The sequence below is a fragment of the Xiphophorus couchianus genome, chromosome 4 (genome assembly GCF_001444195.1).
Source record: "Xiphophorus couchianus chromosome 4, X_couchianus-1.0, whole genome shotgun sequence".
NCBI classification, from domain to species: Eukaryota; Metazoa; Chordata; class Actinopteri; order Cyprinodontiformes; family Poeciliidae; genus Xiphophorus; species Xiphophorus couchianus.
In genome coordinates, this window is record NC_040231.1 from 13,922,044 (window position 1) to 13,946,363 (window position 24,320).

A 24,320-nucleotide genomic window follows, 5' to 3' on the forward strand; every position below is an offset into this window, starting at 1 on the left:
CTCTTTCATTAAAGAACAGAAATCGCCCAAAATACAGTGCTTTGTTATGCATGTCTAAAAAGGGCACCTTCCTCCTATTGCATCTGTTTAGCTTGTTTATCAAAGATGCAAACAAAATTTAAAGGAAGGTTGTGGTTCATTACTATTTTGGTTTTTGTCTGCCTCACTGACCATTCATGAGGCAGTCTTGCCTTCTCTCTAAATTGTATTTTGTATAAGTCATTGCTTAAACCAATTTGGTTTAAATAACTACTTTTATAAATATCAGTAACTACTTTGAAGGTCTAGGAGAAATCGCTAACCATGATGTTGATCAATGACTAGCAGAGGTCATTTTTTAGCGAATCACACACGGGCTTTTACAGGCGTTTAATTTATGCATCTCCTAAATTAACCTGAAGACATGTATAAACCAGCAGACATTTGCAAGTTTAGAGTAAGTAGAGACCATTCTGGTGAAAAGGGTCCCTTTTCAGCAAAGTGTTGACAACTGAAATCAGAAAGCAGGTCAGTAATAAACTCACAAATACACATCCCTTTTTCAACTTAATGAAATAATAATACATTTTATGTATAAGTATCTTTCAAGACTCTCATGGTTGCCTTACATTAGCAATATAAAAATAACATTGTGAAGAAAGATTAAAAAGTGCTGCAAAGAGAAAAAAACATTTAAAATACAAATAACTGTGTGTGTAAATGTGAAGGAGTTGACTAACATAAAGCAGAGATGATTATGGATGGCTTAGATTGTTAATAGGAGGATTTTGAACTCACCATGGAAATCGATAGGTAGCAAACGGGAGAGTTTCACGTCAATCGTACAAACAAAGCCAGCAAGCAAAATCTTGCGTCTATTGGAGGTTCAAAAATCTAATCAGCATTGTGGAACCACAAGTGTTGCAGATTGATGGTCAGTAGGGTCAATATTGAGCACACTGTGTTAAATGAGTGTAAGAAAAGGGTTGGACACGTGACTCATAACTGCTACTAATGAATATGCTGCATTTTGATGAAGTTCAGTGACCTGTGATGTCTCAGTGCCCTTTAAAGCGACAAGTTCATTGTGTGTTTATAGCAAAATTTTGCCTTCCATGCCCTTGTGAGCTGGTTGTGTGATCATCTGTAATCCGATCATCACATACTCGAGTTTACCATTTCGCAAGTCATCTCATATGGAGCCGTTACTCCCCTAATTCTTGGCAAGTTTTTTTTTTTTTTTTGATGGGGGATAATGACAGACTTAGCATATAAAAGGCAACATTTTTATATAACACTAAGTAAAATTCTTACTTGAAAGAATAAATGGCACCACTGAAGGTGCACTTATTGTAAATTTTGGTGTTTAACAGCATAAATATTCTATGTATTATACAATTTAAAATACAGTTTAAAAGGTACAAAACCTTATGCAACAAATTTCACCAGGTCAATTTATTTATTTTTTTTTAATTAAAAAACCCTCGTCAAACTCACGGTGTTCAGTTAGTAGCATTCTAAAGCTCTTTTTCACTTGTAGAGATCTTTTTTTTTTTTTTTTTAAATATGAATAAAAATAAAGATGACCTGAGGCCGGAACCATTTCACTCAAATATGGAGTCACATCTGGGTCCTTCCAAGACACAGCCAACGGGGAGCCTCCGTTAGACCCTCCTGTTATATTGAAAAACCACTTGTCAGATTAGATTAGACTAAAAAACAATCATTAAAGTGAATGTTTTTTATTCTTTTTTGTTGGAGCTGTAACTCAGTTATTTACTTGTGTTAGATTTGTGCACTCATATACATCACTACACTGCAATTTGAAATATCAATTTCACTTTGTTTCATGCGTTCACTGTTTGAAAGAGACGATGTTCAATTGGTTTTTCAGTTTGTGTGCAAAAAGGTTTCAATGTGAGGTGGCACTGTGTCTGGAGGCAGGGTGAAGAGAGGTTCACTTGGCAGCTTCACTCTGCTGTCTGTTGCTTCTTAAGTTCAGAGTTTCTTGTCTGTTTCTGTTTCCTTACGCAGTGCAGAGACATGTAGCTCTGTTAAAGAGAGGTGGTATATCCGTGCTTGGCCTGTAATTATCTTGACGTTTGCCAAGGCTGCTGCTCTACCTCCAAATCAGAGAATGAGCTTGAAGAACATTGCAACATAGTCTCACTCCTGACACATTGAGAAAATAAAACAAGCAAACACATATCCCCCAAACCCTGTGATTCCGTCTTTGCTTTTATCAGACAAGAACCAGAAAAAAATGCCATTTGACACACCAAAATAGCAATTTCTCTTTCAAGCAAAATGTGTGAAGTATGTAACTTGTGACTTGATCCTCCAGTTGATTTATTATTCAAATTCTAGAAAAGAGATCAAGCATCTGTGCACAAGCTATTTCTGAGCTCTTTACATGTCACTGAACAATATGATCAAATAAACATATATAATTATATTTTAATCCTCTGTTGGTCCATTTATAGCTTAGCTTTTTAAACATGCATGCAAATTGTTTCTAAAGTTCTGGTTATACAATAAAAGTACTTGTGGCTGAATTAAGCCCATGATAAAAGAACTATATTTGGAAAAATGTGAGATAATTGATCAAATTCTTATTTTTTTCCCAAAATATTACCATAAATAAGGCTTCCAGTAATTTGCCTTCTCAAACATTGCCCATACACTTTTCTTTCACTGGATGTCTAAAAGTTATCTGTTGAAAAAGTGTTGCTAACTCCTACTGTGGCAGCTCTTCAGTGACTAAACTCAACTCATTCATCTCAACAAGGGAAATCCTGTAGACTTTGGCTTCAGGGCAGCTGTTCCCTGTCTGTACTGCTTCTGGTCATAGGTCACCTCAGTTTATGGTTTGAACTTTTTCTGTATAGCTTTTTTTGGCACATGATTAAAGCTATATCATTATGTCTCAAGGATTTTAGCTAGCATAATACTACATTTGGTAAACTGTATTAAAATGAATATATCAAATTTTACATCCAAGGAAAGCCATACAGTATAATATTAACTAGAAATCTAAGTCCATTTTACCTAATCAATCCTGGAACTATTTTAGCCTATCTGGTAAAACTGGGAACAATGTATCAAGGCAGTGCGTTTTTTCTGAAACTTTTTAGGGGGGTACTGGCATGAAGTCAACACAAGATGTTGGTACCCAAGTAGTCCACATAAAAAATAGTACATAAATTCAGTTTTCTATGAAAATAGACAGAGGAATATATAACACACACGACAAAAAGGGGGAACAAAATGGCACCTAACCAAGAAAGTCATTGAAGTCTAGCAGAATTTAGAAAGCAATACTTTTCTCCCTCATTGCCAGAAAACATTTGCTGGCTTAGTTTAAATTGTTGACCATAAAAAAAGTATCAGCCAATAAGAATCACGTGATCAGTGATAGAAAAAAGAGCTTTGTAACCTTACATTTGCAGAAAGTACTGATAGAAATTTTATAGATAACTTTACAATGACAAACATTGCAGTCAGCACCACAAGTAGAAAGAAAATAATGTAACCATAAACAAGCCAGAACCAGAAATGTCTTGCAGGAACAATCAGAAGTGACATCCAAGGGCCAATAACCACTTGCAGATAACTTCAGAGAGACTTAAAATTGGCAAGTGCAGTTGTTATTTTAAATACACCAATAAGTAATCTACAAACCACAGTAGCCAATTTTTACACCAAGTGCTGAAGGAAGAAAGTCTTAAAACATCTTAAAACTTCTGACTTGATAAGACTGGAACTCCTTTGATATCATTGTGCACACCATGTGTGCAGAGAAAAGGGCCATTTACATGACTTCAAATGCACATACTAAAAGAAAATGTGAAGAGAGAACATTATGATTAGGGAATATTTTTCAACATAGAGTACTGAGATATAGATATGGAGAAATGCACTGAGACTTTCTTATAAAGAAGACAAATCATTTAGATTTTTAATCAACAAAATAATATCACACACCCTGTGCAGAAAACTCACAGTTGGGTTTAGAGAAGAAAAAAATCAGCTGCCGGAATGACCCAGTCAATTGCTGCCTGAATGAGGACAATTTGTCTGGAAGAATGGGTAAAACTCGCACCTGAGCAATGCATGAAACTAGTTTCTTTATATGGGAGACATTTTAAAGTTTGCATCACTTTTCTACTAAACATTGATGAGATGTCAGAAGTCATGTTTGATACAAAATCTGTGTCATTTGACTACACTAACAATAATTTATGGATTCATTAGTTTGGATTCATTTGTAGGTGTGTGAAACCTTGGTTGTTATCAACATCTAGTATGAATTTCATTCCAACAGATCTATTAGAAAAAAATTTTGTCACTAAATTTTGTTCCCACTGTAAAGGAATAATGAACCTCCTACAGGGATTACTTATTTGTTCAAATAATACATAAATAATAAACATAAATTGTAAACAAACAGTTTTGCTATGTATTGAAAAGTGTCAGGAGGGATTGGCTTGTTCTAAAAAGGTTGGCTGCCTTCAGGTTAGTGACTTAAAAGGTTGAATAAATGAGGAAGTTTGAAATATGCAAAAAATAGTTAGGAAAATTACCTTAGCGTGGTTGTTGGCTGAGCTACCAAAACACAGGTTGGTGTTACTGACCAACCTGTGTTTTGACATGAAGCCCAAAGATTGTGGTCTGGTAAGGATCAGCTCATGTGCTTTTATGTAATCTGAAAATACAAGTAACTGACTGAAAGCACATTATTAAACTCATGCTGTGTTGACAATACCCACATCTAAATTTATTTTTAGGAACACCAGATGTTGAGCAATTTACACTAAGTAGAAGAATATTGAAGTCTGTCCAAAAGTCTCAATTTGATGGATGAAAACATATCTATAGGTGTTCCACATTATTTTATGAATTTTGGCTGCACACTTTTACACAGTATGATGTCACAGAGTATATAAGAAAACATACAAAATACTTTTACTGATACTCCAGATATTTTTTACTGATCCAGTGTTGCTGTGCCGCAGTGACTCAGTGTTAGGGTGTAATTAATGTTCTGTCTTTTCTGGCATGCTTTGATATGGGTCTGCAAAAGGTAATTTTCAATCTTACTGCCAAACATATTTTGATGTGAATTTGCAAACAGAGTAAGCCAAAATATTTTTTTATCATCGGGTGAAGATTGGTCTGGGATTCTGATGATATGAAATCCTTGAGCAAAAATGCTCCACTTTTGTGATGTTACAGTACTTTTTAAATTCATGTTTTTTATGATTTTGTGGCAATATCTTCATTCAAAAGAACATTAACAGGAAGAAGTAAATAGCTCAGAATATCAGTGGAGTCTCCATTATGGTTCACCAGCTTTACCACTGAGCAACAGCGCCCCTATGATAGAAACATAACACAAAAAATGTTTACATTACGTTGTAAACATATTGTAAACATACGTCTACATCAAATATTTAATATTAGAAATTAATATATATATTTATTTTATCACAGGTGAATACATAAGGGAGGCTAGCTGATCTTAATCCCTCCTATAGCATTTGGCCTTTCATGAAACAAAAAGTCTTTATCTACATTGAAGTGATTATGAAAGGGGCTACTAATTTATTCCTTCAAGTAGTTAAAATTTGATTCCATTCCATGGCAAAGTTGACTTTCTGGGTTTTTTCAACCAGAAGATATTCAACTCTATCTATCAAGTTCCTTTTTCATAAAGTTTTAATAAATTTACTTTATGCTGATGTCATACATGTATGATTGATGACTTGCACCAAAATGTTGGAGAGAAATATAACTGCTCTATTCCAAAATATAGTATTTCACTTTTACTAAAAGAGTTTAAAATGAGCGAATACTATGTCAATCATTTTTGCAATGTCAAAACCATTATTTTATTTTGTTTTATTTTATTTGTAATGCCATGGTATTCTCTAGAACCAGAAACCAGACAATTCCTAGAAATTATTTGATCTTGGTATGTGATAATGTTATCAGGAAACCTCAGAGTTCAAAGCACTACACCTGGTGAATTATTGAATGGACTTCACTTTAGATTTGGGTTGCTCAGTTAAAGTTGCACTGTTAAAATGTCCTATTGAGCCGTTCTACTAATGACCTCAAATGCTATTTAAATTTTAAATATACGTGCCCTCCTGTGAATTTTTGGCAAATATAGACAATCCCGAAATTAACCATTATCATAAGAATACCTGAAATTTAATTAAATTTTTGTTGCATCATGCGTAACCTTTTTCTAAACAGGCCTATTTAGAAATTATTGAAGAGCATTAAGTTTCTTGGCAATGACCTAAGAATAATAATGCTTAATTTCCTTCCATTTAGTGTGCCATTGTACAGCCATTGTTCACTGCATCAGCACACACAAGCTAAAATCTAAAAGCATACACAAACAAAATATAGATGAAAGATAACACACGTAGGTGAAAAAACAAAGTTAGACAGCGCTCACACACTCAGTGAAACAGCTGTGCCTTTAGAATTATTCTGCTTCACTTGTTTAGACGGATATACCTGAGAAAACCACCTCCTACTCGCACACAAATTATCACACTTGGATGCACAGAAAAAACTATTGTCAGTTTCTGGTTCACTCTGTGTTATGACTTCAAGCTGCTTGTAAAGTTTTTAACAACCCTTGCTTTATAGTCGCAAGCAGATATTGATGTTTTCAGTGGTAAGTTTATCAATAATCATTGCCATATCAAAGGCATTTTTAACTTTTCAGGGTGCTATTTTGACATAAAGTGTTCCAATCCCAAAACCTTTACAAGTTTGAAAATAAAAGGAAACCATGCCACTTAAAACTGTGGTATGTAAATAAATAAATATATATATATATATACTGTATATATTTTTTACATATTTGTTTAAATTGTCACTATGTCGTGACAGGATGGCATGAGACAGATAACCTGTGAAAAAAATAGAGTTCCTCTGTCTTCTATTGCTATCTAGAAACATCTAACAGAGCCAGAAGGCGGGTTCTAACACTGTCAATCACCTCTCCATTAAGGCTTGGTGATGTATGGCAGATACTCCATGTATCAAGTTTTTCAATTTACTCGATCTCAACAATCAAGTACAAATTGTCATTCAAATAATAATCTTTCGGCATCTAATACACTGTAAGTGTTGTTTATCCGACACACTGCGAATGCTTCGCTAGTCCTTCCCAACCTGAAAATGTTCTGCCTGACACTGCACGGAGAAAAAATAGGATCGCCGTGGGAGTTTCAGGTGAGGGGGTGAATTAAGGATGACTTGCTCACACTTTTGAAATTTCAGGTTACAAAATCTAAGAGGCTTCAACAGCACGCGAGACCAATTTGCAGGGGGTGGGGCTCAACATGGCAGCTGTAAACCTAGCTTAAACCTAGCTTAAATTTAGCTTAAACCTAGCTTAAATTTAGCTTGAGACAGTAGCTGAAGAGGAATCAGATGAACTTGTCTAGTTCCGAAGAGAAACAATCCTGGATCAATTATCTGGCAGTGTTTTGGATTTTACTTGGAGGATGTCCAACAAAATGAGGTAAATTGCGAAACGTGCTGTAAAGCCATACAAAAGTTTTTTTTTGTTTGTTTTTTTTTAACCACAAATGTATCTATTAAGTCAACCATAGGCTTGGATGAGCAGATAATCTCTAGTAATCTTCTAACCCTTTGCACTGCTCATACCTATCCAGGGGTATTAATGTCACCATTTGGATTTAAGCTTCTTTGATTTCAGTTTAAGATTATTTTTTTAACACTTTGTGTGCCTAAAATCGAGCATAATAAGAGCAATGGTTATTTAAATGCTTTTGAGATGCTCTACTACCTGTGATAAAACTGGTCTTGTACATGGGTTTTGCAAACAGTGCCTGAACTTTTCACCGTTTACCGTTTTAGCACTTTTTGTGGTTTGTTGTTCAAAATTGGCAGCATGTGCAAATAGTTTGATACCTGTAACATGTTTTGGATCTGTCGATGTTATAGTCATCTAAACTTTTGTTTCTTTATAAATTATTTTTTATTTTAAAAAAAATAATTTTTCACACCACCAAAACCTTACAAGTGAATTAATTATTTTACCTGTGACTGTGACATCATATTGTTAAAAGTGCATCTGCAGTGTTACTTAAGCTTTAATTTATTTGGCTGTTGACCTTCAACATTTTATTTTCTCATAATGTTTTCTTCAAACATAAGAATTTGTTTCAGTTCTCACCCTTTGAGATGGAACTTGAAATATTTCCAAGAAAAACATAAGTTGTCTTCTATTCGTACTCCACAGATGACCATGATCTCGATGAATAAGATACTATACAAACAGTTTTAAAAATTATAGTAGTATATATAAAGGATGATTACATGTATTCTCACAGTACAGGAAAACAAAAAACAAAGCCATAAAAACTATAAACGCCTCTAAACAAAGAGAGAGCCTAATAATTAATCTCATCAACGTTTATTATAAATCTGACTCAAAACAATTTTAATAATCAGATATCTAAAATATGATGTACAAATCTCTAGGACTTTTTTGAGCCAATTTCAACAAGTAAGGGTATGCGACATGTTTATTCTCGCCTTGGTATGAACAGTTCTCCTTAAAAGAAGCATGTTTTAGGACAGGAAAAGTCCTAAAAGGATTACAAAAAATCCCCAACGTTTGAGCTTATTAGAAAACAAAGTTCTTGAACCCTCTTGTAGAGAGAAAATCACATCAACACATCGTTCTATGTTAATGCCCCCAGTCATTTGTTGTTAGCCTGTAGTTTTGCATGTTTTTCCCATTAGTTGGAGCTCTTTTGGAAAGACTACACTTTGCTTGAGGGTGCAACAACAAATGTTTACTGGGACAGTTAAATACTTTATGTAACCAGTTTGATTGGGGTGCATCTTCAATGTTGCTTTATACAAAATACATTGTTTTGTTTGCATAAGACTGTAGGCTGTTTTTGTAAATGAAAAGGTGTGCTGAAACAGATATGCAGATTTTAAAGAGCTATACAATGACCTCATTGCCATTCCTGTCATGATTGTAGTTAATCCCTCAGACCGTCTCCTATCCTTAGACATGATCTGAACATTTCTCAGCAATTTTTATTTTGACAAAGCACTGCAATGGCTTAGTTGTGCATGGGCGATTCTGGCTTGCTGAAATGGTTTTTACACTCCTTATCACCCACAAAAAGGTTTTTTCGTTACTGTACTGTGATTTGAAATGTGATGGCCTTCCGTGCAACGTATTACACGCTCACAGATCATGTCAGGTCCCTGCAGTAATAAACAAGGGTCTTCTCTTATGAAGACCAGCACTTTTTTTTGCTCTGAGGATATCTGAGCGCAGCAGAGATATGCCATTATCCATGCTGCCAGGGATATGATCTACATCTAATAAATAATGAACAAGCAGTGAATAATGGAATGCCAGTATTGCAGCATTTTAGAGTGCAAAGCAGATTGATGAACTGAAGCTGCACGCATGCCACCGCAGCCACACAGGTGTAAGTCAGGCATTCAAGCAGCAAAGGGGTGTGAATAAAGGGTGTAACTTTCAGAAATGACTTGTTTAGCTATAAATGAGGCTGATGATACTGCCAAAAACCAAAAAAAAAAAATACATCAATGGTCTTTAAGTTTCAAGACTTTTTATCACATATGTAATTATTTTTTTTCCACTAATATAACATACACATATCACTTCAGACTCTAAAGTTTAGAGTTATTGTAATTGTACTACTTTTTAGAAATAATCATATTTTCCTCTTGCTTTTGCATTTTTTTTTAACAATAAAAGGCATATACTGGTTCAAGTCATCACCTTTTTCCTATTCCAACATTTTTTATTTAGCAGTATAAACATATTAGCATATTATTTTTTGATAAATATTTAATTTTTTTCTCATATTGTGGCATATTTGGAGTCCTCCTGCAGAGTCCAAAGATTTGATCGCAGAATCTGTTTCATCACTTTCCAATGTTTTTGCTTTTGTTTCCATTCTATATTATATAATACGGAAAAAAAATGGTACTCAAATGGGGAACCATGAACATCACTGTATAATAAATCTGCAGCACTTTTTTTTGTTTTAACTTCGTCTAAAAGTATATTTTTACCTTTTGCCTTAAGGAGTTTTAAGTGCCTGTTTGTGTGGTACATTTGGAGCCTAAGGCAGTAATTGACTGTACGTCTGTAAATAAACTTAATATATGTGTGAAAATATGAGGGCCAAACTTTTTCTACTTTCTTTCTTTCTTGTAGCTTTTTAAAAGACCAATTCACATTAATTCTGGAATCAAATACAAACATGACTGAGGGTCCACAAAAAGAGTTGAGAAGAATACATTTTTAAAAATATTTTTGTGTTATTATTATTATTATTATTTTAAGAGAGAAACACTGTCTTTCTTGCATATCGAATTTCTCTGTTAATATGCCTTGCACATGTAACAGGGGATTTAACAATGGAATAATCAGATTTGTTTTTCAGTTGCTGTTTTGAAAAGGAACCTATAATCAGAGGTCCATTGGAAGTTGAAAAATTGGAAAGTAAAAAAAAGAAATGGTCTCAAAAAGACTGAACACCACAAATGTATTCCTGTTCCAATGTAAAATGAAACTTAAGAACCACATGCTGCTTTAAACAAGTATACAGTATGTAGCCTGATTCCCATGTTATGCATCCTTTTTTTTTGTGTTTTGATTTACATGACTTGTCAAGAAAATAATTCTAATCTAACAAATAGGCAGTCTGTTCAAATCGGATAGCTTTGTTTGGAAATGCTTATTAATTCAGTGTAAAAAAAAAACACTACAAGCCTTAATTATCACTAAAAGCATTTCACAACTGACATTTTATTTTAAAAATTGCATATTTACAGTATTTATTTACCCATGATATCCTACATATTTTAAATGACATTACCCATTACCCCTGTATTTCTGCAATTCTTTGTGGTGATGATGTAGAATGAACATTTATACCGAGACAATTTTTACTGCTTAGTGGTTACATATAATTGACTTGGTTTGTTTTGAAGGTTGGCTTTTGATTTTACTTAGATGGCTATGTGGCATTTGTGTCAGTTTTATGTAACTATGACACATAATTATCAGACTAGATGTTTTTAAATTATTATTACACCATCTATACAGTCTGGGCCAATGGTAATCTAATAAAGCACACAAGTCTTATTATTTACAGTTCAGTTAAAGTGATGGTTGTTTATGAAGGTCTCATCCAGTCCTTTGGTTTCCATTCTCCATAGGGACATGATCATTAAAAGCTCATATTGCTTGGAACTATAAGGGTTGAAAATATGATGGCAAAAATAAATTCTTATTAGCTTTTATCTTTTCTTTGCTCTTTAATTGCTTTAGTGCGTTCAGTGTGTTAATGTTTTGTAACCATTTATATGCCTGTTTTCTTGCTTTTCACCGTTTCAGGTAATAAAGCTGTCATTTGACGAGTTCGATCTGGAGAGAGGCTATGACACGCTGACTGTGGGAGACGGTGGAAAGATAGGAGACACTCGGCGGGTACTCTATGTGTAAGCACCAGTAATAATTCCTCATCTGTACCAGTACAGAACACGTTATAGGCAATCATAAAGAAAACTGTAGACGGGGGCACTGTTCTGCAGGTATTTCTTTCAAATCTTAAACTGCAAATTGCTAATATCTCCTTGAATCTCCTGCAAATTCACCAAAGTAAAATGGATAAAACGATTATTTTACTGATGCATAGGTAATGCTTTGTCTTTGTAGACTTACTGGTACCAGCGTCCCTGATCTTATTGTGAGTTTGTCAAATCAGATGTGGCTACACCTGCAGTCAGACGACACAATCGGCTCTGCAGGGTTCAAGGCAATCTATGAAGGTAGGGATTCTTTCTAAGATTTCAAGACTTCAAATCACACCTTTTTTTAAACTCTGAATCACGCCACCCATATGCAGTAGCATATCACATCACTTGAGGGAAGCAGTTAATGATTTAAAATGAAAAAGGTGTTACAGTAAAGCTTAAAGTGAAGGGAGAGGCATATATTACATACAACAGGTTTCCACAAAGATTGCCTGTGTGTGCATAACAGCAGAATATGCTTTGATAAATACAACATGGCAACCAGTTTAGCTATATGAAACATTTACAATCATCTTTCTTAAAGACCAACACATCCTTAAAAACCAGCCTGTATTTAAAAATACCAGTCATTTTTTCAGTCTTAGCCCATTACTGTGCCACTTGAAAACAGTAACCTCAGTGTCATAAGAGATGTTTGTATGTGTGAGAGAAATGATTTTTCTTAATGTCGTAACTGTTCACTTTAAATGTCATCTAAGCATAATGCCTTTTACTCTGTGAGATTCCATGCAAGTAAATTTCCTGGGGGCGGGGAGTGTGTGTATGTGTTACTCTTTGTGCCTTTAAGCGATGTCCTTTGTGACGATATTTATGTATTTTACAGACATTTTTAAAACAGTCTTCTGTTTATGTTGTTGATTTTTATGGTAATGCAATTCCAGTATTATAAGATTAATATTAAATATCCATATTGCCAAGTATGTTACAAAAATATACAAACTTTGTTTGGGTGTTTTAATTGTTTTTGCGGTTGTTGGTGTGGGTTCAGTCTTTTACAATTTGTTTTAGTTTAGACTTCCCTTTGCCATGTAGTGTGACATAGAAACCATGACAGAAGCAGAGGAGAAACAAAATGGAAGAAATTTGTGCTCTGTGTTTATTTTGGTATGTTTACTGCAGTGATGTTATTGAAACTCCAAGACTGGGAACACTTAGGAACATGTAGTAACAGACTGTTCATGTGAGATGTAAAGAATGTGGCTCTTTATCCCAACATAAAGTCACAGTGACCATAATTTGGCTCTGTAACTGTCATTTCCTTTTCTTTTTTTTTTACTGGGCTTAAAGAATCTGGTTTGCAGTGAGTAATACCTTAGCTGTAGCTTTCTGGTTAAAATGCTTTAGTGGCAACAGTGAAATAAAATGTATCCCATGAGCGCCATCAAGTTTATTTCTGAGTAGCTAAGAAAAGAAATCATGATTAAATTATGCATTAATAAATGGGTAACCAAGACAACAAAGAGTTGAAGACTAACCACAGCTTTGTGCTTTTGAAGGCATCATCTGAGGTTTTTCACCTTTAAATTTGCCTTAGTTGTAAAAAAGTGACCAGACTGATTAAGCATAAATCAAGTATTTGAAACAAAAAAGAATATTGAAATGTGAAGTGAAAATAAACAGTACTAAATGATCTCCTGCAGATGCTTCAGTTTTATATTTTTCACTCATCACAACCCGACATCTGCCTGTGGTGTTTTTATGTCTGTTCTTGCATGGGTATATGCAATGCTGTCAAATGCAATAACATCACCGTGTTATGCACTTTGATCAAGCTTACCCTCCTGAGTTGTCTTAGATTTTCAGCCCAAATCTGTGTCCGTTTTTTTAAAAATGGCATCAGGCTCTGCTTCTTTTTCAGAGAAGCTTGGGGTGTTTGTGTGCACCATGGGGAATATTATTAGAGCTGAAATATTAGACAGATTTGAACTAATATATTAATTAAAAAATGTTTATACTGTATTTTGCTGCAAACATTTTGACCAGAGCCATTTGGTTTGAAAAAAAAATAACATTGCAAAAATTGCCTTTATATTTCTACCCTTCCACAGGACAATAGATTTTATCAAATATTTTTATAACTGGTATCTTACAACACTCTCGGTTTTGCACAGAACCATTCTCATTTGATCTAATATCTTATGAGCGTTGTTGCTGAACAAAAAAACATCAGTCATCATTAGCACATTGAGGTAAATGTGTTTACCTCAATGTGAGTAAACACATTTACCTCAATGTAAACACATTTACATTGAGGTAAATGTGTTTACCTCAATGTGCTAAATACACATGACTTTTGTTTTTTCATGTATTTATAAAAAGTAATAACAATGTGGCAATTAACTGCCATTGGATGTTACGAGTTTGATTTAGTCAGAAAAGTTGTAAACTCCAAATAATCACCTGCACAAAAGCAGTTCTTTGCAAATAACATATTTCTCTTTTCTGAAGTCAAGTGAGGTAACGTTCTTTTCAATGAACCCAAAAATGTACCCATTTAAATTGTATAATAAGACGATGTGTCTTCAGTGTATAGCAAATCTGATTTTATGATTATCTTTTTCTTTATTTTAATCTGTAATTAGCATCTTTACTCTGTGGTGAACTGTGCAAGTTTTGAAACAAGAAAAAAGGGAAGATGAATGATGCAACAGAAAGAGTGAGGCACTTAACAGCATAATGACAGACTTAACTTTGGGCTTAGGATCATTGAAATCCATCCTGACACTTGTCATCTGTGTGACAGAAAGCTGTGGGCTGCAGATACATGTGAGGCTTTTTTAATATTCTCTTCCTGTGGGCGCACTTGCATCCCAGCTGAGTTCAAAAGTGGAAAACTCGCATGGAAACAAATGCATAACTTATATTGAGATGCTTGTCCGAAGCAGATCCAGGCGGTCAGTGGAGAGGAGAAGAATGTCACAAAATTCTTCTCTTCTAAATTTCTTACTTGTTCCAAAAACCTATGCCTGTGTGTGTGTCTGTGAGAAGGGGGGTGTGTGTGTTTCCACTTATTGTTTTGTCTTTCACAATTAAAAGAAAATTGCACTGCAATTACCCTGATGGCAATTAACTGTAAGAAGGGAAGCAATTAAATAAATTTCTCACAGATTGCCACTCCATCACTGCACAGCTGAATAATATTGAAGTCTTCTCTTGATATAACATGTTATTGCAATTCCAGGATCTTATAGAAATGTTTGCATTAAGACAATATGCTTGATATCAAAACTAAAATACATAAAAATATCCATTTTAAAGTGCCTTGTAAAAGTAATAATACACCTCAGAACTGTTACTTTTCACAATGTGACAGCCTACAAACGTCAATAGATTTTAATGTGAGGTGGAATGATAATTATTCACAGTTTTTTACTATCATAAAAGAATATGTGTGAAATTAATTTAAACTCTTTCCCTCCAAGTTAAAAATTTGTAAAACCTCCTTTTTGCCATGTTTGTAGTTGGACGTTTTTTGGAGTACTAACTTTAGGAATCTAGACACTGACATGTTTGTCTTTTCGACTGCCAGCTCAGTCAGATTAAATTTAGAGCATTTGCTAACAAGAAATTTGAAGTCTTGCAACAGATTATCAATTGGATTTAAGTATGGGCTTCAAATAAATTATCCTATCCGTGGGTGTGCTTTGACATAAGCCATTCATTTGTATTTCTTACTGTTTATGGTCATCATCCTCTTGGATTCGAGTGTCAGTTAGTGAGAAATGTTCTTCGTTTTTTACGACTTCGCTTGCTTATAATGCTCTGGTCACACATCAACAGCTAGTTATTTTTATTTGATTTAAAATGATTTAATCGGCGAGTAAATACAATAGAAATAGGAGGATAATTTTTATATTTAATGATGCAGAAGAGCATTTTGTTTCTACCAGTGCAACTCAGACCTATTTTTAAATTATTCTTCTAAATTAAAAATAGTCCTAAAATGTTATTAATGCACACAACACTTGTAGTAAAGGACATACTTTTTCCATTTTTACATAATGGCTTGAATTATGAAACACTGCTTTATTACTTTATCCCTGACCTCTCTGCTGTCTTCTACGGTCTTCAGATTCTGTTTTCTCACTAATGTTCTGTAAACCACCTCTGAGACCTCCATACAACCGTTTACTTATATAACAGCTTATAATGAAATTAAATGTTCAACAGTTACAGGAGTAAATGGTCCTGGTCCAATCTGGTGATTTCAGAAGACAGATGGTTTCACTGGATTTTTCTTTAGGGGAATGACACTGAAGCAAATAACTGAATACAAATTTGTGCCAAACTTGTTGGATTTTTATTTGCAACTTATAAAATAAAACTAGGAAATAAAACAGATTCTGGTTCACAGTTTGGCTCTAAATTCTTAGTCTTTCACATAAAATCTGTTTGTGGTTGTAAAATGGCAAAATGCAATGAAGCTTATGGGCTATTTATTTTTGCCGTCATTATTGTGCTACCTGCTTAAAAGTTAAAAATACGCTTTTTAAATTTTTTTTTATTTTTGCTATCTGACTTGTCTGGAGTTTTCAGGACTGAAAAATTACATATGTGTTTCAGAAATCAACAGAGGAGGTTGTGGTGATCCCGGAGTGCCTGCGTTTGGTCGTCGTAGTGGCGATCGCTTTCAGCACGGTGACGTCTTAACCTTCTTTTGCCAGTCGGCTTTTGAGCTCGTGGGAGAAAAAGCCATCACGTGCCAACACAATAACCAGTGGTCTGGAAACAAACCCAGTTGTGTGTGTAAGTAAACACATTTTTATAAGGCCTGTACCCATTTGCACCTTTATGTTTACTTGTCTTTGTGAACTTGCTTACATTGTCAAACATGTATAATTTTTTTCCACTTCTCTTTTTTGTAGTTTCTTGCTTCTTCAACTTCACGGCTCCATCAGGGACCGTGTTGTCCCCAAACTATCCAGAGGAGTATGGTAATAACCTGAACTGTGTGTGGTTGATTATCTCTGAGCCGGGCAGTCGAATACATCTCTTCTTCTCTGACTTTGACCTGGAGCCACAGTTTGATTGGCTGGTAGTTAAAGATGAAGGTAATTATCTCCTAATAACTTTATGCATTTTTCTCATTTAATTGCTACAGTTTCATAATCAGTTTAAAGATTTTAAATTTAGGCCTCCAGTTAAGTTTTGATGAGTTACAGCTGAAACATAAATGGCCATGTAAAAAAACCCCCAAAAAACAAATTAAGTGATCACCTTTTTCATCTTGTATTTCCGAGTAGGCAGTGTAAACTGCAGACTGGGTTTACGTTAAAAAATGACTGGTCAATAACCCGAACTGAAAGATAATTGCTATTTTATGTTTTATTTCATCACATTGATCATTTTTTCACCTCATGTAAAACACAGAGCAATTATATTGTTGTTCCACATTTCAGCGTTATTGATTTAGCAGGGTCGAGTTAAGCTCCTGCTTGACTGGCAGGATGAAGTTGGGTTTAATTGACTGTCTGTAAATCTCTGCATCTTTAGGGATGTTTTCTTTCTTTCTTTCGTTGCTCCCTTCTTCTGTGTTTCTTTGTCTCTTTCTTTCCTTCTGACTTTCTCTCAGCTTGTTGTCAGTGGTAATGTATGACTGATCTGTGTCACAGACAAATTATGGACAAAACATGTCAATAATTTGAATGATATGAAATCGTATCATATCATTCAAATGATATGTAAGAAATTATTGCATTTTTTACATTTTCTTTAGTAGGTAATAATTACATTTTAAGTTTATTAGTTACATTTATAATTAGGCCTTTTTAAGTTTTAAAACATAAGCATAACTGTAAATATAAATAGTTCAAACGAGACCCTAAAAGCATTTAGTAGTTCAGTATTAGAAGCTAGTTTGACTTGACTTTGGTCAATGACCTGATGCAACATTTGATGGATAAGTCCCATTAAATAGTTCCTGATTAGTCTGCTTTTTGTGGGGTTTGAGTATTGATTTACATTTAAATGGTGCACTAAAGGAGGACAGATGGTATATTGTATTTTAAACGAACAAAATAGGGGGGGATTGGAACTACTGTTAGAGCGAGGGTTTTTTTATTGTTAAATTGCCTATATGTATTGTTTTATGAGCATGCAACTATAACTTAACATTGTAGGTGCAACTTAACAGAAGTATAGTAGTAACCTGTTTGAGGATTGCCCATGGCAGCTTAGCCCAGGGATATGCCAGAAGTGTTTTAGATGTGTTCACTTTACGCTTCTAATTTAACCTAACCACAGAGTCTAATTCAATATTTTAGACTAATTTTATATTTTTGCATCTCTGTTCAGTAGTCTTTACTTAAATAGTCCTATTATATGTAGTCAAATGTTTTTCGTTTCCTTTTCCAGAGATAGGCATGAGGTCATCTAAGGTCAATTGTAATTCTGTTCAGGTATTACTGATGAAGAGCAAAAGGTTTTCTACTGTAATTAGTCTTTAGCAGGGTTGACCAAAATCAGTCCTTAAGGCCCGGGGTCCTGCATGTTTGTGTTCTCTCCCTCCTGGTCGTTACGACTTTCTCAGCATGTCAGTGTTCTGCTAACGAGCCATTGTTTGATCCAGGTGTGTTGAACCAGGGAGAGAACTAAAACAGGCAGGATGCCGGCCCTGAAGGACTGACTTTGGTTACCCCCTAAAGATACCTGCTTTTTTTTTTTTGTTTTAAATGAAAATGAAAAGATAAAAAAGATAAACAGATGTTGTAAAGAAAATAAATAGCTTTTATTATTGTTGGTGGAAACAAAGATTTGCATCATTAACTTTGAGTTCACATAAAAGCAAAACCTACCAACAAACAGTTAGCAACCAGTAGCATTAAAGTGTAGGATTTATGTGCAACATAGTCATTTACATCAAATTTTAAAGAAACATTTGAAATTGAATTAACCTTAAATAAAACATTGAGAAGTTCTTCTCACAGGAGATGGTGAGCATCAGCTGTCTGACTCCCTTTCATTGATTATCCTGATGTAGTGAATGGATTTGTGAAGGACTTATCTGACATTATCCTTATAGATCTTAGGCTATACACTTAGGTTAGTCTGTGCATCTTAGTCATATATGCTGAGATGCGAAGAGTTAAAAAGTACCTAAACCACTTGGATGTATAAGTCCTAAAGTCTTATATCATAATTTTTATATCTGAAAAATAGCATCACTTATGACAATGGCAAAAAGTCATCACCAGCCAGCATCCATATGTTCTTCAGTCTTTTAGGCATATTTGTGGATATAATATCTTTATTTGTACATTGGGTACAAATAAATCTCTGGACTAATACAGACCTCCTGGGCTCTGTTCTGATCCTTCCCTTGTTGTTTCATTGTGTTCCTCAATAAATCCGTTGCTTATGTTTGGATCATAGTTTGAATAAATGGTCAGATGCTCAGACACAAATATGTCATAAAGAATGGAGGTGATGCATGGTTAGGGCTGTGCGGGCCCTAGTTGGGAGTTTTAGGGCCATTCATCTGGCGCACTGTGAATTTGTCCATAGAGACATAGAGGCTAATCTGTAAGTCACTAAAACCATGTAACTCCACATGTAGTGTGGGTTCTTTGAACCACTTTTACTGTGGTGACAGAATTGTCCAGGACTTTACACTTCAGGACAGATCCAGCTGTAATAAGATGAACCGGCAAAATGATGCAATAACTGGATAAAACTTTCATTCATTTCTGTTCATGCTCCAAATACAACATTTAGAGTTAAAGTATCAATCCAAAAACATTTGAAATCAAGAACAAGCTGGTTAAGGGATTTGCAAAGCATCTGCTTGATCTTAAAACATAATCTTTCTGTCTGCACATGAGCATTAATCAAATACGATTTTAAAACCAACATTGTAAACATGCATTGGCTATGATTTTGTTACTATCTTTCAAACACAAATGTTCAGTTGGGAACATGTGGATGTTTTGACCATCAGTTTGTAAAATTAAGCGTTACAGACAAAACATAAGCTCAGCGACCACTTTACTAAGCACACCTGTTCAATTACTGGTTAACACAAAAAGGGATTTAGGCAATTAGTATGTCAGCATCTTCGTATATTTGGACATCAAGACTTCAAACTTGTGAAGACCATTGCACTCCAGTAGCATTCACACCACCAGTTCTTTGGGCTCTGGTCGAACTCAAGACTTACCTCATGGTAACGTGCAGCTGAGAAGTCAGCAAATCTCACCCAAAAGCCTGGGATTTTATCAGGACTCCGATTTCTGTGGGTTGAAACTGTCTAATTGCCACAGAGTATAAACTGAGTTGATGATGAAAATTGACATAGTAGATATCGGCAAAGGACAAACTCTTTTCTGAGTTTTCTTCTGCTCTTCTTTTCTCTGTTTAGGATCACATTGTTTTTGACAATTTTTGGAATCCTTTTTATGTCTGGGTTGTTTTTGAGTTCTTGTGAGAGCACTGTCAGAAAGGATTTCGTTCCACTGAAATTTGTCAAAATCTCACTGGATCTCAATAATAATTTTTCTTCTTCTGACCTACATCAGATATCCATGTAGGTCAGATGGACACAATTTTGTGATGACTCAAAAAAAATAAATTTCACTGAATTCTCCTTTGGCTTGTATGTACTTGTGTGCTGTAATTGCAAAACACATAGTCAGATGAGCTTGTTTAACAACTTCAGCATACCTGAGGGACAAATAGCCTTGGCAATCTACAGCTACTGGCCAGTATGGACTATTGGGATTATTGGGTCATATATTTTGTGTTCACTGCACATTGATTATCAAAATTTCATTTGTTGATGGGAAGAAATAATTTCATATTTACATGTTTAATTCTCTGGATTACCGAAATATGTTGATTGCAGTTGGATTGTGTGGTTAACAAATCTCTGCTTTCAGAAGCTCTGTTCCGCAGGGTAAAATGTTGGATCCAACACTCAGTCTTGTACTTCGAATATTCTCTCAGGTCCTTTGAGTAAACAAATAGTTCCCTTTGGAATATTCGCTTCAAGTATTGTCAGCTTGTGAAGATGTCACTGTGATTATGTCTGGAGGTTTTGATGTTGAGATGGCACACAACCACAAGGCCTCTGAAGTCACATAGTTCAAGCAGTCTATGTGAGCATCCAAATCAGAAATGTTCTTTTAATCTAATATAATAACTTTGTCTGGTTTATGTTAAAATTTGAAAAGAGTTAGCATTTCATATCACTCACTCTTCATTTTACATTGTATCATTTGATTCTGAATAATTTATTGTGAAGTCTTGTGACAACATTCCTGTTACTGAGTATACTAGATGCATAATTCTATGGTATTAGTATCAAAGATGTGAAGTTCTTTGTACGTAATGAAATTTCACAGAATAGAAAGAACCGGAAATGTTGTTCCCTGGTCATCCTACCAGTAGCCTGGTAAAAATCAGTCTCTTTTTCTACTCTTTACATTGAAACAATTACTTATTTAGGTATGGACTCTGTTGAAGTTTTAAATTTTACCCAGTAGGTAATGCTTAGGTGTGACATATGTAATGCACCAGTTATGTAATATGCCAGTTTGACTCTATGATGCTTACTGGAAATTGTGTGCACTATAAACAGCCATTCTCCACCGAGAAAAGTGCCAAGCGAAACAAGATGGTTGTTAATGTTAAATTAACATTTGGAAACATGGGCAACAGGGACTGAATGGCTCTGTTTATTTCTTCCTTCCGTTTCTAAACAACAATCATGGCGGACCCTAAAACAACGCAGAAAAGTGGCGTTCGTCTCCTTTCATCTCTGATTCGCCCGGTTGAAATTAAAGCCAAAGGAATTGAGTTCAATGAGAGAAATACCTGATGGAGCTCTGAAGGGAAATGAAAATCAAGCAGAATTGCATGGGAAAGCAGTGGCCATGCTACTCTACATGTGGAAACTTTAATATAATTGACAGCAACACATCAAAGCTAGACTTTTTTAGTGATAGTAAAAAAACTATTAAACCTAATTTTTTTTTTCACTTTGTTCTGCATACTTGAGTCTAATGTGTTTATTGATATCTTTAGGAGCATTTTGTCTAAATGTGCACCTCTGTAATTCTTTTTTTTAGGTTTGTCTGAGGCAACAACATTTGGGACTTTCTCAGGAAAAGACGTTCCATCGCAAATTGCATCAAATGGACATATTATGAGACTGGAATTCCAGTCTGACCATTCCAATACTGGGAAAGGCTTCAATATCAGCTACACAAGTATGTAATGCATACCTGCTTAACCTTTTCTAACAGTCTGTTTAATCATGTGTGCTCTACAAGCAGTTCAGGGAAATTACATCACAATGTTACCGGATATAGTTACCATGAAGAGTTCCACCTTGTAAGCAATAAGTACCACTATCATTGCCTGTTAAGTCTCTGTTGGCTGTTTCAGGACACTTTAACAGTGATTCACTTTGAATACATAAATTAAAATGACAAGACATTTGAACTGGATATTCTTTAAACAATAATCAAGCTTCAAGTTAGTTTTATTTTACAGTTTTTTTCATAAAAATGTTAATTTTTTTTCTTTTTAGACAAAAAGCATTTAAAATTAATTATTAGGCAATTTCTTATAATCATGCGAGCTTTCATAGAATGAGTAGAAATTGCTTGAAATATTTTTTTTCTTTTCCAGTTTGTTCTTTTGTCTCTTACCATGACCTTCAATTAGCTTGTCATGTAAATGCTCTGGTAAATTTTTGCAGCGTATGTATGTCAGCTAATTTGACCTTGCATTTGTAAGTGACAGATAAGTCAAATTGAGTCCTTGAATGATTTTGCAAAGACAATTTAGCAAAAGTAATTTCAGATGCCCTACTGTAATAACATCCTCTATAGTTGAAGCAGGCACAAGTACATGTAAAAGTATTGAATGAGTCCAATTCTGTTTTAGAATTGGGTTGAGCAAATAAAAAATTTTGTTTTTGATAATTTATAGTAAGCTGTAAATACTTAACATTAAGTCTAAATACTTAAATGAAGATTCTAGGATCCAATGAACCAAGCCAGAACGATGCATCATTGACTATCTGCTGACATTATCCATCAGTTTGATTAGCAGTATGATTAGCTCTGCTTCAAACCCATCGTCATCACCTTACTAAAGCCTGCTTCATTCAGCCTGACTTTAAAACTGACTACTGCAGCCTGTGTGTTTACCTGCAATAGGCCGAGCAAGTCCTGCATGACTGATTTTGATTCATTTTCTGTGATTACCATGCGGCTTTGCACCATTTCACACAGTGCCTCCATAAATGACCTTGTCTTCAGCTCTTCCTTTAGGGGTGACATTTGACAAATGAAACAATGATTGCTCCTTTTGTTTTAGCGTATTTATTAAAAAAAAAGAAAACACTCTCGCATGTAACCTCCAATTCAAACAACACATGCATTAGCATGTGTTTGTTTTTGTGTCTTTGAACACCACTGCATCTGTAGACATGGAAGACGTTTACATTCATGTGCTTTTTCATTATGAAATTTTAGACTTTTTAATTAAATACCTGTAGAAATAATTAACACAAGCATTTTTTTCTCCAATTTTAGTAATTTGGGCTATTATCATTTTTATGCATGTATTAGTTTTAACAGAAGTTGCTTTGGGTGTTTCTGTAAGTGCTTGAATTAATAATGTTTTTTAAAAATCAAATACTATGATGACACACTGCTTAAGGCAGTTTTTAGAGCCAAATACTCAGTCCCAGTCCCAGTGAATAAAAGCTCTTCTACATTTACGCCTGTTCATGTTCAGTGCAAGGTATTCCTTTGTAGTGTGTGTGAATGCCATGTTTAAATTGATATCATGAACATCCTATTCAAAGTATAGTTTTGTAGATGCTTGTTAAAAAATGAATGCTATTTTCATGAGCAATTCTTTATTAAAAAAAAATAAATAAATAGAGAATAATCAAGTAAAGTCAAAGACATGGCTTCAGTGGGCAAAACGTAGTGAATGCAGCTCCGGTGGCCTTAATGTCACAAATCCATACCAGATGTCAGTAACATCAATAATGTTATTAGAAATGTGCTTGTGGATAAAGTAACATAGTCAATACCTATTTTATTATTCTTTTCTCATATGCCTCAACTTCATTTGGTGTGAAACATGGAGATTCAACACAATCACTGTCAGTTTGATATCTTTTATTGTCACCTTCAATTAGATGCGATCCTATTAAGTGTTTCTCATTTCTCCTAAATCCTTTAAATTACGTTAGTTTTTTTTACCTAGACTCATTTCATTACAACCTTATCTTAAAGAGAGGGTGTTATTTAAAATAAACTTTTTTGAGCTTTACATCATGTTTTAATGTTATTGCCTCATTAAAAACCTACCTGGAGCGTTGCTTTGATTCTTTTATGCATGCTTGAGGATTCCTTTAATCTCCTATGACTGCTATTTGCGGTGCCTAAACATTTGCTCTCACTCAGCGCTGCCTTTTCCATGCAGCTTCTCCTTGAAGCTGCAGTTTCCAAGCAGATCTCCATGACTCCCTTACTCAGCTCTTTCAGACTAGTGGCAGCAACAATTAGCAAACACCTGGTGGAACTGCACATCTGCTGAGCTTATTATATGAACTACTTTTCACTGCAGTGCTGCTAAGATCATTGTTAAAGGCTTAATGGAGAAACATTGTTGTGATGATGTACTGAAGGCAGAGGGTGGAAAGAGCAGGTGCCTCTTAAAAGGAGAGA

The 24,320-nt window shown here is 34.7% G+C and overlaps 1 protein-coding gene across 4 annotated transcripts in view; it reads left to right on the plus strand.

Annotated features, from left to right (window-relative positions):
* LOC114143174 (CUB and sushi domain-containing protein 1) overlaps positions 1-24,320 on the plus strand; it is a 437,499-nt gene that overhangs the window by 258,123 nt on the left and 155,056 nt on the right. For all 4 annotated transcript variants that reach the window (XM_028014977.1, XM_028014979.1, XM_028014978.1 and 1 more), the window contains exons 11-15: positions 11,432-11,535; positions 11,753-11,865; positions 16,195-16,377; positions 16,497-16,682; positions 21,696-21,836. In XM_028014977.1, coding sequence (XP_027870778.1) covers positions 11,432-11,535; positions 11,753-11,865; positions 16,195-16,377; positions 16,497-16,682; positions 21,696-21,836 — 727 coding nt within the window. The remainder of the gene's footprint in view (positions 1-11,431; positions 11,536-11,752; positions 11,866-16,194; positions 16,378-16,496; positions 16,683-21,695; positions 21,837-24,320) is intronic.